Source organism: Babylonia areolata, chromosome 14 (genome assembly GCF_041734735.1).
Source record: "Babylonia areolata isolate BAREFJ2019XMU chromosome 14, ASM4173473v1, whole genome shotgun sequence".
Classification (NCBI taxonomy): Eukaryota; Metazoa; Mollusca; class Gastropoda; order Neogastropoda; family Buccinidae; genus Babylonia; species Babylonia areolata.
In genome coordinates, this window is record NC_134889.1 from 1,391,781 (window position 1) to 1,407,500 (window position 15,720).

Consider the following 15,720-nt stretch of genomic DNA (forward strand, 5'->3'; position numbering starts at 1 on the left):
CACTCACCCCCCTGTCTCACGGATCACCTGTGGTAACCACGCTGCGCTGCGCTGCGCTGTGCTGTGTGCTGCAGGTCAGCCCTACAACCAGCTGGCCATCCTGGAGGTGAACCGCAACAACAAACTGTCGTCGGTGTTCTATTACGTGCGCAGTCTGGCCGTGAGGCACCCCTTCCCAGCCGCCGCCACCAACCTGGAGAAGTTCTACTCCAAGCTCGTCAAGGACACGTCTGTTGCTTTTCCTCTTTCTTCTGCGGATAGTTGTATTCGTTCAGTTTGTTTTCAATGTACATAAATCACAGTGCTAAACAGTGCATATAGATAGATAGATAGAAAGAGAGGTAGAGATAGATAGATAGTTTAACACATAGACACATAAATATACAGATAGATAGATAGAAAGAGAGGTAGAGATAGATAGATAGTTTAACACATAGACACATAAATATACACATAGATATAGATCGATAGATAGACAGACAGGTAGACAGGTAGATAGACAGACAGACAGACAGACAGAGATACACATCCATTTTCAGATCCATCACATTAGAATGAAATGTGAGGGGGAAAAAAAGACATATAATACTCATAGGCTGCATGCTGCAGATTTATTTTTTTTCACTTCCTGTTTTGTTTTGTTTTTTTAATCAAAGAAAACAGCAACTGAAATTGATAATGATGAAACATCCACACATGTTGCATGGTTTATTACCTGCGGTCGTTAGCTTTTGCTGCGGAGACTCAACTCTGTGTGTGTGAGTGTGTGTGTGAATGAGTGTGTGTGAGTGTGTGTGCGTGCATTTTACTTATATATACAATTTATTCCCTTGATGTTTTTATTTATGTATTGTTGTACAATACCTTATGGTCTTAACGTGTGTGTGTGTGTGTGTGTGTGTGTGTGTGTGTGTGTGTGTGTGTGTGTGTGCATGTGTGTGTGTGTGCATGTGTGTGGGTGTGTATGCGTGCGTGCGTGCATTTCATTTTTAGTAATCTATACCCTTTTTTTTGTTGGATGTTTTCATTTGTTAATATTGTTGTGCAATACCCTATTGTCTTAACATGAGTATGTGTGTGTGGGGGTTAGTATATCGTCAGCTTTGGGAATTCTTATTTGACTAGTTTTAACCTCTTCTTATGTTGCGCATGATTTTATGCCAGTGTTTACAATGAGCCTGTGATTGCACAACTTAATTTCCATGTGGATTAATAAAGTGTTTTTGATTTGATTTGATTTAATTTGATTTGTTGTTTACCCAACAAACGCAGCACATGCGAGGGCTACGGTCAGAAATGAATGTGTAATGGTATGTGTTACAGGTCAGAGTTCAAGGGTAAAATGGCGCAAAACGAGTTTGTCAACGCTTTCCTGCAGTTTCAGGCATTGCTGCACCTTGCTGCAGGTGAAGCTTTGAAATACACAGTGTGTTGTGAATGTGTATTATCACACACAGGCTTTGAAATACACAGTGTGTTGTGAATGTGTTTTATCAGACACAGGCTTTGAAATACACAGTGTGTTGTGAATGTGTTTTATCAGACACAGGCTTTGAAATACACAGTGTGTTGTGAATGTGTTTTATCACACACAGGCTTTGAAATACACAGTGTGTTGTGAATGTGTTTTATCAGACACAGGCTTTGAAATCCAGTGTGTTGTGAATGCGTTTTATCGGACACAGACTTTGAAATACACAGTGTGTTGTGAATGTGTTTTATCAGACACAGGCTTTGAAATGCACAGTGTGTTGTGAATGTGTTTTATCACACACAGGCTTTGAAATACACAGTGTGTTGTGAATGTGTTTTATCAGACACAGGCTTTGAAATACACAGTGTGTTGTGAATGTGTTTTATCAGACACAGGCTTTGAAATACACAGTGTGTTGTGAATGTGTTTTATCAGACACAGGCTTTGAAATCCAGTGTGTTGTGAATGCGTTTTATCGGACACAGACTTTGAAATACACAGTGTGTTGTGAATGTGTTTTATCAGACACAGACTTTGAAATGCACAGTGTGTTGTGAATGCGTTTTATCACACACAGGCTTTGAAATACACAGTGTGTTGTGAATGTGTTTTATCAGACACAGGCATTGAAATACACAGTGTGTTGTGAATGTGTTTTATCAGACACAGACTTTGAAATACACAGTGTGTTGCGAATGTGTTTTATCAGCCACAGGCTTTGAAATACACAGTGTGTTGTGAATGTGTTTTATCAGAAACAGGCTTTGAAGTACACAGTGTGTTGTGATTGTGTTTGATCAAACACAGACTTTGAAATACACATTGTGTTGTGAATGTGTTTTATCAGACACAAACTTTGAAACACACAGTGTGTTGTGAATATGTTTGATCAAACACAGACTTTGTAATACACAGTGTGTTGTGAATGTGTTTTATCAAACAGACTTTGAAATACACATTGTGTTGTGAATGTGTTTTATCAAACACAGACTTTGAAATACACATTGTGTTGTGAATGTGTTTTATCAGAAACAGACTTTGAAGTACACAGTGTGTTGTGAATGTGTTTGATCAAACACAGACTTTGAAATACACATTGTGTTGTGAATGTGTTTTATCAGACACAAACTTTGAAACACACAGTGTGTTGTGAATATGTTTGATCAAACACAGACTTTGTAATACACAGTGTGTTGTGAATGTGTTTTATCAAACAGACTTTGAAATACACATTGTGTTGTGAATGTGTTTTATCAAACACAGACTTTGAAATACACATTGTGTTATGAATGTGTTTTATCAAACACAGGCTTTGAAATACACAGTGTGTTATGAATGTGTTTGATCAAACACAGACTTTGAAATACACAGTGTGTTGTGAATGTGTTTTATCAAACAGACTTTGAAATACACATTGTGTTGTGAATGTGTTTTATCAAACACAGACTTTGAAATACACATTGTGTTGTGAATGTGTTTTATCACAGACTGAGAAATACACAGTGTGTTGTGAATGTGTTTGATCAAACACAGACTTTGAAATACACAGTGTGTTGTGAATGTGTTTTATCAGATGAGCATGTGTGTGTGTGTTGTGAATGTTTTTCTTTATCAGACCTACACCTTGAAATGTACAGTTTGTTGTGAATATGTTTTATCAGACATGCATGTGTGTTGTGAATGTGTTTTAACAGACACACACTTTGAAATGCTCAGCGCATTGTGAATGTGTTTTTCAGGCACACACTTTGAAATGTACAGTGTGTTGTGAATGTGTTTTATCAGACTTGCATGTGTGTGTGTTGTGAATGTTTTTTTATATCAGACCTACACTTTGAAATGTATGGTGTGTTGTGAATGTGTTTTATCAGACCTACACTTTGAAATGTATGGTGTGTTGTGAATGTGTTTTATCAGACCTACACTTTGAAATGTATGGTGTGTTGTGAATGTGTTTTATCAGACCTACACCTTGAAATGTATGTTGCATTGTGAATGTGTTTTATCAGACACGCATGTGTGTGTGTGTGCATGTGTGTGTGTGTGTGTGTGCGCACGCACGCACATGTTAACAGACCTGCGGCGAGCGTCGTACCTGTGCGGGCGGATCCTGTCCTGCCTGCCCTCCCTGCTGCTGGCCCAGATGTTCAGCGGCGGTGTGCTGGTGCAGTGCGTGGCCGTCACCATCTTCACGCTCAACTCCCTGCGACACGTGCCCTCCGGCGGCGACCTCTCCTCCCCGTCACTCTCCTCCGCCTCCAGCCCCAAGGGGGGCGAGGGGGGAGGTGACGGGGAGGGTGGTGGGGGTGGGGGCAGGGTGGCGGGAGGGATGGCCGAGTCGATGCTGAGCACGGAGGAGCAGAAGAGCGTGGATGTCATTCTGGCCTTCACTGGTGGGTGTGGCTTTGTGTGGGGTGGCTGCTGTGTGCTGCTTCTACGTCCTCTTTCTTTCTTTCGTTTGCCGCTTTCTTCTTCTTCTTTCTTTCTTCTTCTTTCTTTCGTTTGCCGCTTTCTTCTTCTTCTTCTTCTTCTTCTTCTTCTTCTTCTTCTTCTTCTTCTTCTTCTTTCTTTCTTTCTTTTCTTTTTTTCTTCTTTCTTTCTTTTTCTTCTACCTTTTCTTCTTCATCTTCTCTTTCATTTTTCTTTATTTTGCTTCTTCTTCTTCTTTGTCTTCCTCTTCTTCTTGTGCTGTGTGTGTATATTGATTGATTGATTGATTGCTATGGAAACTATAGCGCCTATCCTTGGTTGCAGACCAAGCTCTAAGCACTTTACAAATATCGGGGGTCCTTTGCACAGCAGGCTGCCTACCTGGGTAGAGCTGAGTGATGGCTGCCACTGGGCGCTCATCATTCGTTCCCTGTCTCATTCAATCATATTTCAGGCACGCACACATACACACACAGACAAACATTTAACATTTTACGTGTATGACCGTTTTTGTTTATTTACCCCTCCATGTAGGCAGCCATACTCCGTTTTCGGGGGTGTGCATGCTGGGTATGTTATTGTTTCCATAACCCACCGAACGCTGACATGGATTACAGGATCTTTAACGTGCGTATTTGATCTTCTGCGTGCGTATATACACGAAGGGGGTTCAGGCACTGGCAGGTCTGCACATATGTTGACCTGGGAGATCGTAAAAATCTCCACCCTTTACCCACCAGGCGCTGTTTGTTACCGAGATTCAAACCTGGGACCCTCAGATTGAAAGTGCAATGCTTTAACTCTCTCCATACGAACGGCGAAAGAGTCAAAGTTAACAGCGTTTCACCCCAATTACCATCATCAAAATATTGCAAGCGGAAGGCTTTTATACTGAAGACGTGAATGTTGACAAAGAATACCACAGTTCTGACGACGGAAGCTAAAGGTTGGGTCATTCAGACACCCACTGGACATCCGAGGGGTCTGTGTAGAGGAGAAGAGAGGACTGGCCGTACTGAGTGAGTTAACCATTCGGCTATTGCGCCCATACACGATTTTATGTGTGCATTGTGAGCAACAGCACCATGTGGTAAGTTCTTTGGACAGGTGACAAACGGGATTTGACTTGCTGTGCGTGCAGCGTCCGTGCTTGAACTGTTGGTCCAACACACCCCCGTGGTGGGCGTGAAGGCCAGGGAGAGCCCCACTCTGCCCGCGGTGCAGGTGCTGCTGGACTGGCTCATTACCTCCCCTGACCTCATCACATCGCCTCCCTTTGCCTGCTCCAAGTCAGTCAGCGGGTTTTTTTTCACAAACCTTTGTTGTTGTTTTTCTTTCTTTTTTTTTTCTGTTTTTTGGTGGGGTTCCTCCAAGCTCCTATTTATTTTTTCCCAGTTCCACACACACTCAAAACATGCCTGTTGCAGTCAAACTCGAGTGCCCATTTACACATGCATGCGCACATATGCACGCTTGCACAGACACAGACACACACAGAGATACACACACACTTTTGAGTATTGAAAACTAAGAGCAATCGCAGTTAACATTTATATATATATGTGTAACATTTGTCTGATCACGTTGCCTCCTGTGCCTGCTTTAAGTGAGTTTTGGCTTTACACACACATACACGCATGCACATACACTCACATACACGCATGCACATACACACACATACACTCATACAGACACACTCAGGTGAATACATATGCATGTGCGCAAACAAACACACACACACACACGCATGCAAACTTTTGTAAAGAGCTAAGATAAAAGCAATAACAGTTTACATTTATATACATGTATAACATTTAAATACATGCATAAAAGAAGCACAGTTATAATTGACATTCAATGGATTTTATGTATAATGTATTGGATTGTATTTCTCTTTTTTGCCATAACAGATTTCTCTGTGTGAAATTTGGGCCGCTCTCCACAGGGAGTAGTGTGTTGCTACGCTGAGAGCGCCACCCATTTGTTCTGTATTTTTTCCTGCGTGCAGTTTTATTTGTTTTTCCTATCAAAGTGGATTTTTCTACAGAATTTTGCCTGGGACAGCCCTTTTGTTGCCGTGGGTTCTTTTACGTGCGCTAAGTGCATGCTTCACACTGGACCTCAGTTTATCGTCTCATCCGAATGACTAGCGTCCAGACCACCACTCAAGGTCTAGTGGAGAGGGAGAAAATACCGGCGACTGAGCCGTGATTCGAACCAGTGCGCTTAGATTCTCTGGCTTTCTAGGCGGACGCGTTACCTCTAGGCCATCACTCCACTGTGAATGATGAAATAAAGTGCTGGATACAAGGGGTAACAATCAGCAATCTTTCAACCGTTCAGATCACACCATTACACCCTCCCCCTCCCATCCCCATTGTTTACCAGTCACCAGTCGTACATTGCCACAATCCTGAGCATCACATGTGTGGCATCTTTTTATAGCTCCAGACAAGTTATGGTATCATTTGTTTGTCAAGTAATGGTATCATGTCCATGTCAAGTTATGGTATCATGTGTCTGTCAAATTACGGTATCATTTGTGTGTTAAGTTATGGTATCATGTGTGTGTCAAGTTACTATATCATCCATTTGTCAAGTTATAGTATTATGTGTGTGTCAAATTATGGTATCGTGTGTGTCAAATTATGGTATCATGTGTGTGTCAAATTATGGTATTGTGTGTGTCACTGTGTGTCAGATTCCTTTATCCATGTGTCAAGTTACGGTATGTGTGTGTATCAAGTTATGGTATCAAGTGTGTGTAAGATTGTGGTTTTGTGTGTGTATGTCAAGTTACGATATTATCCATGTTTCAAATTATGGTATTACGTGTGCGTCAGATTACAGTATCAAGTGCGTGTCAAGTTATGGTATCATGCATGTCTCAAGTTATGGTAGTATGTGTGTGTCAAGTAAGAATATCATGTATGTGTCAGATCATGGTATGTGTGTGTCAGGCTATGGCATCATGTGCGTGTCATCTGTGTTCACAGTATCTGGGGACATCTGGCCAAGATGCTGAATGTGATACAGCAGACTGAAGAGGGAAAGGCTGGCCTGGACCTCACCAAATGTACGTTATCACACGGATTATGTCACACTGGGCAGCGGAAGAAGATAACAACATAACATTCAGACTCTGTGGCATGATTGTTCTTCAGCCTTGACCTATGGAAAGCGATAACTGGGTGTCATCAGATAACTTGGTGTCATCAGGAAATAAATTGGAAAGCGATAACTTGGTGTCATCAGGAAATAAATTGGAAAGCGATAACTTGGTGTCATCAGGAAATGAATTGGAATGCGATAACTTGGTGTCATCAGGAAATGAATTGGAATGTGATAACTTGGTGTCATCAGATAACTTGGTGTCATCAGGAAATAAATTGGAATGTGATAACTTGGTGTCATCAGATAACTTGGTGTCTTTAGGAAGTAAATTGGAAAGTGATAACTTGGTGTCATCAGATAACTTGGTGTCATCAGGAAATAAACTGGAAAGTGATAACTGGGTGTCATTAAAAATAGATCTGAAAGCAATCAGTACAGCACACATGTCTGGTGTTGATGTTGATGTCAGGGTCAAAAACTGATGTGGTGTTGATGTTGATGTCAGGGTCAAAAACTGATGTGGTGTTGATGTTGATGTCAGGGTCAAAAACTGATGTGGTGTTGATGTTGATGTCAGAGTCAAAAACTGATGTGGTGTTGATGTTGATGTCAGGTCAAAAACTGATGTGGTGTTGATGTTGATGTCAGGTCAAAAACTGATGTGGTGTTGATGTTGATGTCAGGTCAAAAACTGATGTGGTGTTGATGTTGATGTCAGGTCAAAAACTGATGTGGTGTTGATGTTGATGTCAGGGTCAAAAACTGATGGTGTTGATGTCAGGGTCAAAAACTGATGTGGTGTTGATGTCAGGGCAAAAACTGATGTGGTGTTGATGTTGATGTCAGGGTCAAAAACTGATGTGGTGTTGATGTCAGGGTCAAAAACTGATGTGGTGTTGATGTTGATGTCAGGGTCAAAAACTGATGTGGTGTTGATGTCAGGGTCAAAAACTGATGGTGTTGATGTGGATGTCTGGGTCAAAAACTGATGTGGTGTTGATGTGGAAACCAGAACGCTGTCAAACTGACATGTATGCTGATTTCAGATGACGAGGTTCCGTTATCGGAAGACACAGAACTGAGGTGTTTCCAGCCGATGGAGAAAGCGCACAGGTCTGTCTTTTTCACTGGTGCCTGGGAAAGGGGGAAGGGAGAGGGGTGGAAGTGAGACTCTGACATTTTTTTATTGTCCATTCAGACCCAAAGCCCTTCAGACAAGGGAGTGATGGTGATGATATAGATGCTTGTTAGCAGCTACCTTTTTTTCTCAAGGCCTGACTAAGCGCGTTGGGTTACGCTGCTGGTCAGGCATCTGCTTGGCAGATGTGGTGTAGCGTATATGGTTTTGTCCGAACGCAGTGACGCCTCCTTGAGCTACTGAAACTGAAACTGAAGCTAGCAGCTACCTTTGGTCCGAGACCAAGCTGTAAACACTTTACACACACTGTGTCATTTGTGCAACAGGCTGCCTACATGGGTAGAGCCAAATGACAACTGCCTTTGAGTGCTCATCATTTGTTTTTTGTGTCAGTCAAGTTTCCGACACACCCACACACGGATATGTAACATTTTATGTGTATGACCTTTTTGTTTAGTTACCCCGCCAGGCAGCCATACTCTGTTTTAATTACACATACTTAACCGTGACCCAACTAGTGCAGACTCCGGCAGGGGTCTGACATTCCTGTCCTGTACAAACTACTATCCGCCTATGCAGAGAAATCGAAACTACGGCCGATAACCTCCCGGAAGTAGGTAACCTCCCCTTTGTCCCGCTGGCTAGCGCCCTCTTTTTCCGGCAGCCATCATGACTCCTGTTCCTGTGCTCTTCATACGGTTAAGTTTTTTCGTATTTTCTGCCTGTCTGTCGATTCTCTGGCGTTCTTGTTTGTTGTCAAATTATGTCTCCAACCAGGTCACATAATTATGTAGCACGATTCCCCCTGTTTTTGGGGTGTGCTTGCTGGGTATGTTCTTGTTTCTATAAACCACAGAACAGTGATGGGGATTAAGAATCTTTAATGTGCGTATTTGATCTTCTGCTTGCCTATACACACAGAGGGGGTTCAGGCACTAGCAGGTCTGCACATATGTTGACCTGGGAGATCGGAAAAATCTCCACCCTTTACCCACCAGGCGCCGTTACCGAGATTTGAACCCGGGACCCTCAGATTGAAAGTCCAACGCTTTAACCGATCGGCTCTTGCGCCTGTCAGTAGTGCCTGTTGAAGTTTAACGATGTGTGTGATGTGTGCAGCAAGTACAGCTTCAGTTCAGTCCCTATCGACGGCTTTCCCCGAGGAGTGGAGGAGCAGGTACGCTGTGCCCGGCTGGTGAAGCAGGGCAAAACCATCGCTGAGGACTACCCAGAGTGAGTACTGCTTCGGTCTGAACATGCCTTGTCGTGTTGTGATATCAAAAGTACAACAGAAAAGGTGGTGGTGTGTGTCCATCGAGATCGATGATGACCATCGTTGTCATCCAGCTGGGGGATGGGGGGAGGGTGGTGGTGGGGTGGGGGGGAGGATGCTCATGAATCTATCTGTGAATGCGCAGATGGCTGAATAGTCCAATCTGCGCATGAAATGTTCGCTGACAGTTGGGGCAGACAAAGACAGGCATACCATTGTCAGGGAGCTTGTTTGCCCATGACTTTCTGGCCTGCCTCTTCTGAACAGCTGCAGCAGTCCTGTTGGCCTCACACAACCTGGCGCCTTTGTGCACAGCAGCGCGCCATTTGTCACGGTCCACTGCAGATTCCTCCCAGGAGTCAGGGTTGATATCAAACGCTTTCAGAGAGACTTTCAGAGTATCTCTGAAGCGCTTCTTCTGACCTCCGTGTGATCTCTTCCCTTGTTGCAGCTCGCCATAGAAAAGCCTTTTGGGCAGCCGATGGTCTGGCATGCGGGGCACGTGTCCAGCCCAGCGAAGCTGGGACTGCATCAGGATGGTGAAGATGTTGGGAAGGGTGGCTTTTGCGAGCACCTCTGTGTCTGGGGTCTTGTCTTGCCACTTGATGTTCAGTAGCTTCCTGAGGCATGTTGTGTGGAAGTGGTTCAGCTTCTTGGCATGTCGTTGGTACACTGTCCAAGTTTCGCAGGCGTACAGTAGTGTGGGGAGAACTACTGCTCTGTAGACCTTCGGTCTGAACATGCCTTGTCGTGTTGTGATATCAAAAGTACAACAGAAAAGGTAACTCCCATGTCAAAGAACAGATAACTCTGATAATATGTGAATGAGGGTGGGCAGAAAAACAGTAACAACGGTCATCTGGTTTTGTTTTCAAGCCACACAGTAAAGTTCTTTGGATTTTTTGAGCACGTGTTTCTAGTGTGTTTTTTGTTGCTTGACGACGTTGACCACTCCTGGACATGATATGCCTGGCCTTGTAAGGGTGGATCTAGTATTGTGTCTGTTGTTGGTGGATATTCTGGTTGGTGTTTTCCGGGGGCAAAACCAGTGTCATTGTCTTTAGCAGATGGATATTATTGTTGGTGTTTGGGGACAAACCAAGTATTGTGTATGTTATAGGTGGATATTATTGTTGGTGTTTGGGGACAAACCAAGTATTGTGTATGTAGATAGATACTGTTAGTGTTTGGGGACAAACCAAGTATAATGGATGTAGATAGATACTGTTAGTGTTTGGGGACAAACCCAGTATAATGGATGTAGATGGATACTGTTTGTGTTTGGGGGCAAAACCAGTATTGTGCATGTTATAGGTGGATAATGTTGTTTGTGTTTGGGGGCAAAACTGTGTATGTAAATGGATGTAATTATTGGTGTTTTGGGGCAAAACCAGTATTCAGTATTGTGTCTGTTATAGGTGGATAATGTTGTTGGTGTTTGGGACAAAACCAGTATTGTGTATGTTATAGGTGGATATTGTTGGTGTTTGTGGACAAAACCAGTATTGTCTGTTATAGGTGGATATTGTTGTTGGTGTTTGGGGACAAAACCAGTATTGTGTATGTTATAGGTGGATATTGATGTTGGTGTTTGGGGACAAAACCAGTATTGTCTGTTATAGGTGGATATTGTTGTTGGTGTTTGGGACAAAACCAGTATTGTCTGTTATAGGTGGATATTGTTGTTGGTGTTTGGGGACAAAACCAGTATTGTCTGTTATAGGTGGATATTGTTGTTGGTGTTTGGGGACAAAACCAGTATTGTCTGTTATAGGTGGATATTGTTGTTGGTGTTTGGGGACAAAACCAGTATTGTGTATGTTATAGGTGGATAATGTTGTTGGTGTTTGGGGACAAAACCAGTATTGTCTGTTATAGGTGGATATTGTTGTTGGTGTTTGGGGACAAAACCAGTATTGTGTATGTTATAGGTGGATATTGTTGTTGGTGTTTGGGGACAAAACCAGTATTGTGTATGTTATAGGTGGATAATGTTGGTGTTTGGGGACAAAACCAGTATTGTCTGTTATAGGTGGATATTGTTGTTGGTGTTTGGGGACAAAACCAGTATTGTCTGTTATAGGTGGATATTGTTGTTGGTGTTTGGGGACAAAACCAGTATTGTCTGTTATAGGTGGATATTGTTGTTGGTGTTTGGGGACAAAACCAGTATTGTATGTTATAGGTGGATATTGTTGTTGGTGTTTGGGGACAAAACCAGTATTGTGTATGTTATAGGTGGATAATGTTGTTGGTGTTTGGGGACAAAACCAGTATTGTGTCTGTTATAGGTGGATATTGTTGGTGTTTGGGGACAAAACCAGTATTGTCTGTTATAGGTGGATATTGTTGGTGTTTGGGGACAAAACCAGTATTGTGTCTGTTATAGGTGGATATTGTTGTTGGTGTTTGGGGACAAAACCAGTATTGTCTGTTATAGGTGGATATTGTTGGTGTTTGAGGACAAAACCAGTATTGTCTGTTATAGGTGGATATTGTTGTTGGTGTTTGGGGACAAAACCAGTATTGTCTGTTATAGGTGGATATTGTTGGTGTTTGGGGACAAAACCAGTATTGTCTGTTATAGGTGGATATTGTTGTTGGTGTTTGGGGACAAAACCAGTATTGTGTCTGTTATAGGTGGATATTGTTGTTGGTGTTTGGGGACAAAACCAGTATTGTCTGTTATAGGTGGATATTGTTGTTGGTGTTTGGGGACAAAACCAGTATTGTGTCTGTTATAGGTGGATATTGTTGTTGGTGTTTGGGGACAAAACCAGTATTGTCTGTTATAGGTGGATATTGTTGTTGGTGTTTGGGGACAAAACCAGTATTGTGTATGTTATAGGTGGATATTGTTGTTGGTGTTTGAGGACAAAACCAGTATTGTCTGTTATAGGTGGATAATGTTGTTGGTGTTTGGGGACAAAACCAGTATTGTGTATGTTATAGGTGGATATTGTTGTTGGTGTTTGGGGACAAAACCAGTATTGTCTGTTATAGGTGGATATTGTTGTTGGTGTTTGGGGACAAAACCAGTATTGTCTGTTATAGGTGGATATTGTTGTTGGTGTTTGGGGACAAAACCAGTATTGTGTATGTTATAGGTGGATATTGTTGTTGGTGTTTGGGGACAAAACCAGTATTGTGTATGTTATAGGTGGATATTGTTGTTGGTGTTTGGGGACAAAACCAGTATTGTCTGTTATAGGTGGATATTGTTGTTGGTGTTTGGGACAAAACCAGTATTGTGTATGTTATAGGTGGATATTGTTGTTGGTGTTTGGGACAAAACCAGTATTGTGTATGTTATAGGTGGATATTGTTGTTGGTGTTTGGGGACAAAACCAGTATTGTGTGTTATAGGTGGATAATGTTGTTGGTGTTTGGGGACAAAACCAGTATTGTGTATGTTATAGGTGGATATTGTTGTTGGTGTTTGGGGACAAAACCAGTATTGTCTGTTATAGGTGGATATTGTTGTTGGTGTTTGGGGACAAAACCAGTATTGTGTATGTTATAGGTGGATATTGTTGGTGGTGTTTGAGGACAAAACCAGTATTGTGTCTGTTACAGGTGGATATTGTTGTTGGTGTTTGGGGACAAAACCAGTATTGTCTGTTATAGGTGGATATTGTTGTTGGTGTTTGGGGACAAAACCAGTATTGTGTCTGTTATAGGTGGATATTGTTGGTGTTTGGGGACAAAACCAGTATTGTGTATGTTATAGGTGGATATTGTTGTTGGTGTTTGGGGACAAAACCAGTATTGTGTATGTTATAGGTGGATATTGTTGTTGGTGTTTGGGGACAAAACCAGTATTGTGTATGTTATAGGTGGATAATGTTGTTGGTGTTTGGGGACAAAACCAGTATTGTGTATGTTATAGGTGGATATTGTTGTTGGTGTTTGAGGACAAAACCAGTATTGTCTGTTATAGGTGGATATTGTTGTTGGTGTTTGGGGACAAAACCAGTATTGTGTATGTTATAGGTGGATATTGTTGTTGGTGTTTGGGACAAAACCAGTATTGTCTGTTATAGGTGGATAATGTTGGTGTTTGGGGACAAAACCAGTATTGTCTGTTATAGGTGGATATTGTTGTTGGTGTTTGGGGACAAAACCAGTATTGTCTGTTATAGGTGGATATTGTTGTTGGTGTTTGGGGACAAAACCAGTATTGTGTCTGTTATAGGTGGATAATGTTGTTGGTGTTTGGGGACAAAACCAGTATTGTGTATGTTATAGGTGGATAATGTTGTTGGTGTTTGGGACAAATCCAGTATTGTGTCAGTTATAGGTGGATATTGTTGTTGGTGTTTGGGACAAAACCAGTATTGTGTCAGTTATAGGTGGATAATGTTGTTGGTGTTTGGGACAAAACCAGTATTGTGTCAGTTATAGGTGGATAATGTTGTTGGTGTTTGGGACAAAACCAGTATTGTGTCTGTTATAGGTGGATATTGTTGTTGGTGTTTGGGGACAAAACCAGTATTGTCTGTTATAGGTGGATATTGTTGTTGGTGTTTGGGGACAAAACCAGTATTGTGTATGTTATAGGTGGATATTGTTGTTGGTGTTTGAGGACAAAACCAGTATTGTCTGTTATAGGTGGATATTGTTGTTGGTGTTTGGGGACAAAACCAGTATTGTATGTTATAGGTGGATATTGTTGTTGGTGTTTGGGGACAAAACCAGTATTGTATGTTATAGGTGGATAATGTTGTTGGTGTTTGGGGACAAAACCAGTATTGTCTGTTATAGGTGGATAATGTTGTTGGTGTTTGGGGACAAAACCAGTATTGTGTATGTTATAGGTGGATATTGTTGTTGGTGTTTGGGGACAAAACCAGTATTGTGTATGTTATAGGTGGATATTGATGTTGGTGTTTGGGGACAAAACCAGTATTGTGTATGTTATAGGTGGATGTTGTTGGTGTTTGGGGACAAAACCAGTATTGTGTATGTTATAGGTGGATATTGTTGTTGGTGTTTGAGGACAAAACCAGTATTGTGTATGTTATAGGTGGATATTGTTGTTGGTGTTTGGGGACAAAACCAGTATTGTCTGTTATAGGTGGATATTGTTGTTGGTGTTTGGGGACAAAACCAGTATTGTGTATGTTATAGGTGGATATTGTTGTTGGTGTTTGGGGACAAAACCAGTATTGTCTGTTATAGGTGGATATTGTTGTTGGTGTTTGGGTCAAAATAACATGGTGTTTCTTGTGTTGTATGTAGACAGTATTTACATATGTTAACACGGTGTCTCTCTTGTGTTGTATGTAGACAGTATTTACATATGTTAACATGTTGTCTCTTTTGTGTTGTATGGAGACAGTATTTACATATGTTAACATGGTGTCTCTCTTGTGTTGTATGGAGACAGTATTTACATATGTTAACATGGTGTCTCTCTTGTGTTGTATGGAGACAGTATTTACATATGTTAACATGGTGTCTCTCTTGTGTTGTACGGAGACAGTATTTACATATGTTAACATGTTGTCTCTCTTGTGTTGTATGGAGACAGTATTTACATATGTTAACATGGTGTCTCTCTTGTGTTGTATGGAGACAGTATTTACATATGTTAACATGGTGTCTCTGTTGTGTTGTGTGTGGACAGTATTTACATATGTTAACATGTTGTCTCTCTTGTGTTGTATGAAGACAGTATTTACATATGTTAACATGGTGTCTCTCTTGTGTTGTATGGAGACAGTATTTACATATGTTAACATGGTGTCTCTATTGTGTGTTGTATGAAGACAGTATTTACATATGTTAACATGGTGTCTCTCTTGTGTTGTATGAAGACAGTATTTACATATGTTAACATGGTGTCTCTCTTGTGTTGTATGGAGACAGTATTTACATATGTTAACATGGTGTCTCTATTGTGTGTTGTATGAAGACAGTATTTACATATGTTAACATGGTGTCTCTCTTGTGTTGTATGAAGACAGTATTTACATATGTTAACATGGTGTCTCTCTTGTGTTGTACGGAGACAGTATTTACATATGTTAACATGTTGTCTCTCTTGTGTTGTATGAAGACAGTATTTACATATGTTAACATGTTGTCTCTCTTGTGTTGTACGGAGACAGTATTTACATATGTTAACATGTTGTCTCTCTTGTGTTGTATGGAGACAGTATTTACATATGTTAACATGTCTCTCTTGTGTTGTATGGAGACAGTATTTACATATGTTAACATGGTGTCTCTGTTGTGTTGTATGGAGACAGTATTTACATATGTTAACATGTTGTCTCTCTTGTGTTG

The 15,720-nt window shown here is 41.3% G+C and overlaps 1 protein-coding gene across 1 annotated transcript in view; it reads left to right on the forward strand.

Moving 5' to 3' along the window:
- LOC143289401 (uncharacterized) overlaps positions 1–15,720 on the forward strand; it is a 57,538-nt gene that overhangs the window by 24,053 nt on the left and 17,765 nt on the right. The window contains exons 8-14 of the mRNA XM_076598364.1: positions 75–228; positions 1,324–1,406; positions 3,550–3,867; positions 5,046–5,193; positions 6,901–6,980; positions 8,065–8,131; positions 9,276–9,389. Coding sequence (XP_076454479.1) covers positions 75–228; positions 1,324–1,406; positions 3,550–3,867; positions 5,046–5,193; positions 6,901–6,980; positions 8,065–8,131; positions 9,276–9,389 — 964 coding nt within the window. The remainder of the gene's footprint in view (positions 1–74; positions 229–1,323; positions 1,407–3,549; positions 3,868–5,045; positions 5,194–6,900; positions 6,981–8,064; positions 8,132–9,275; positions 9,390–15,720) is intronic.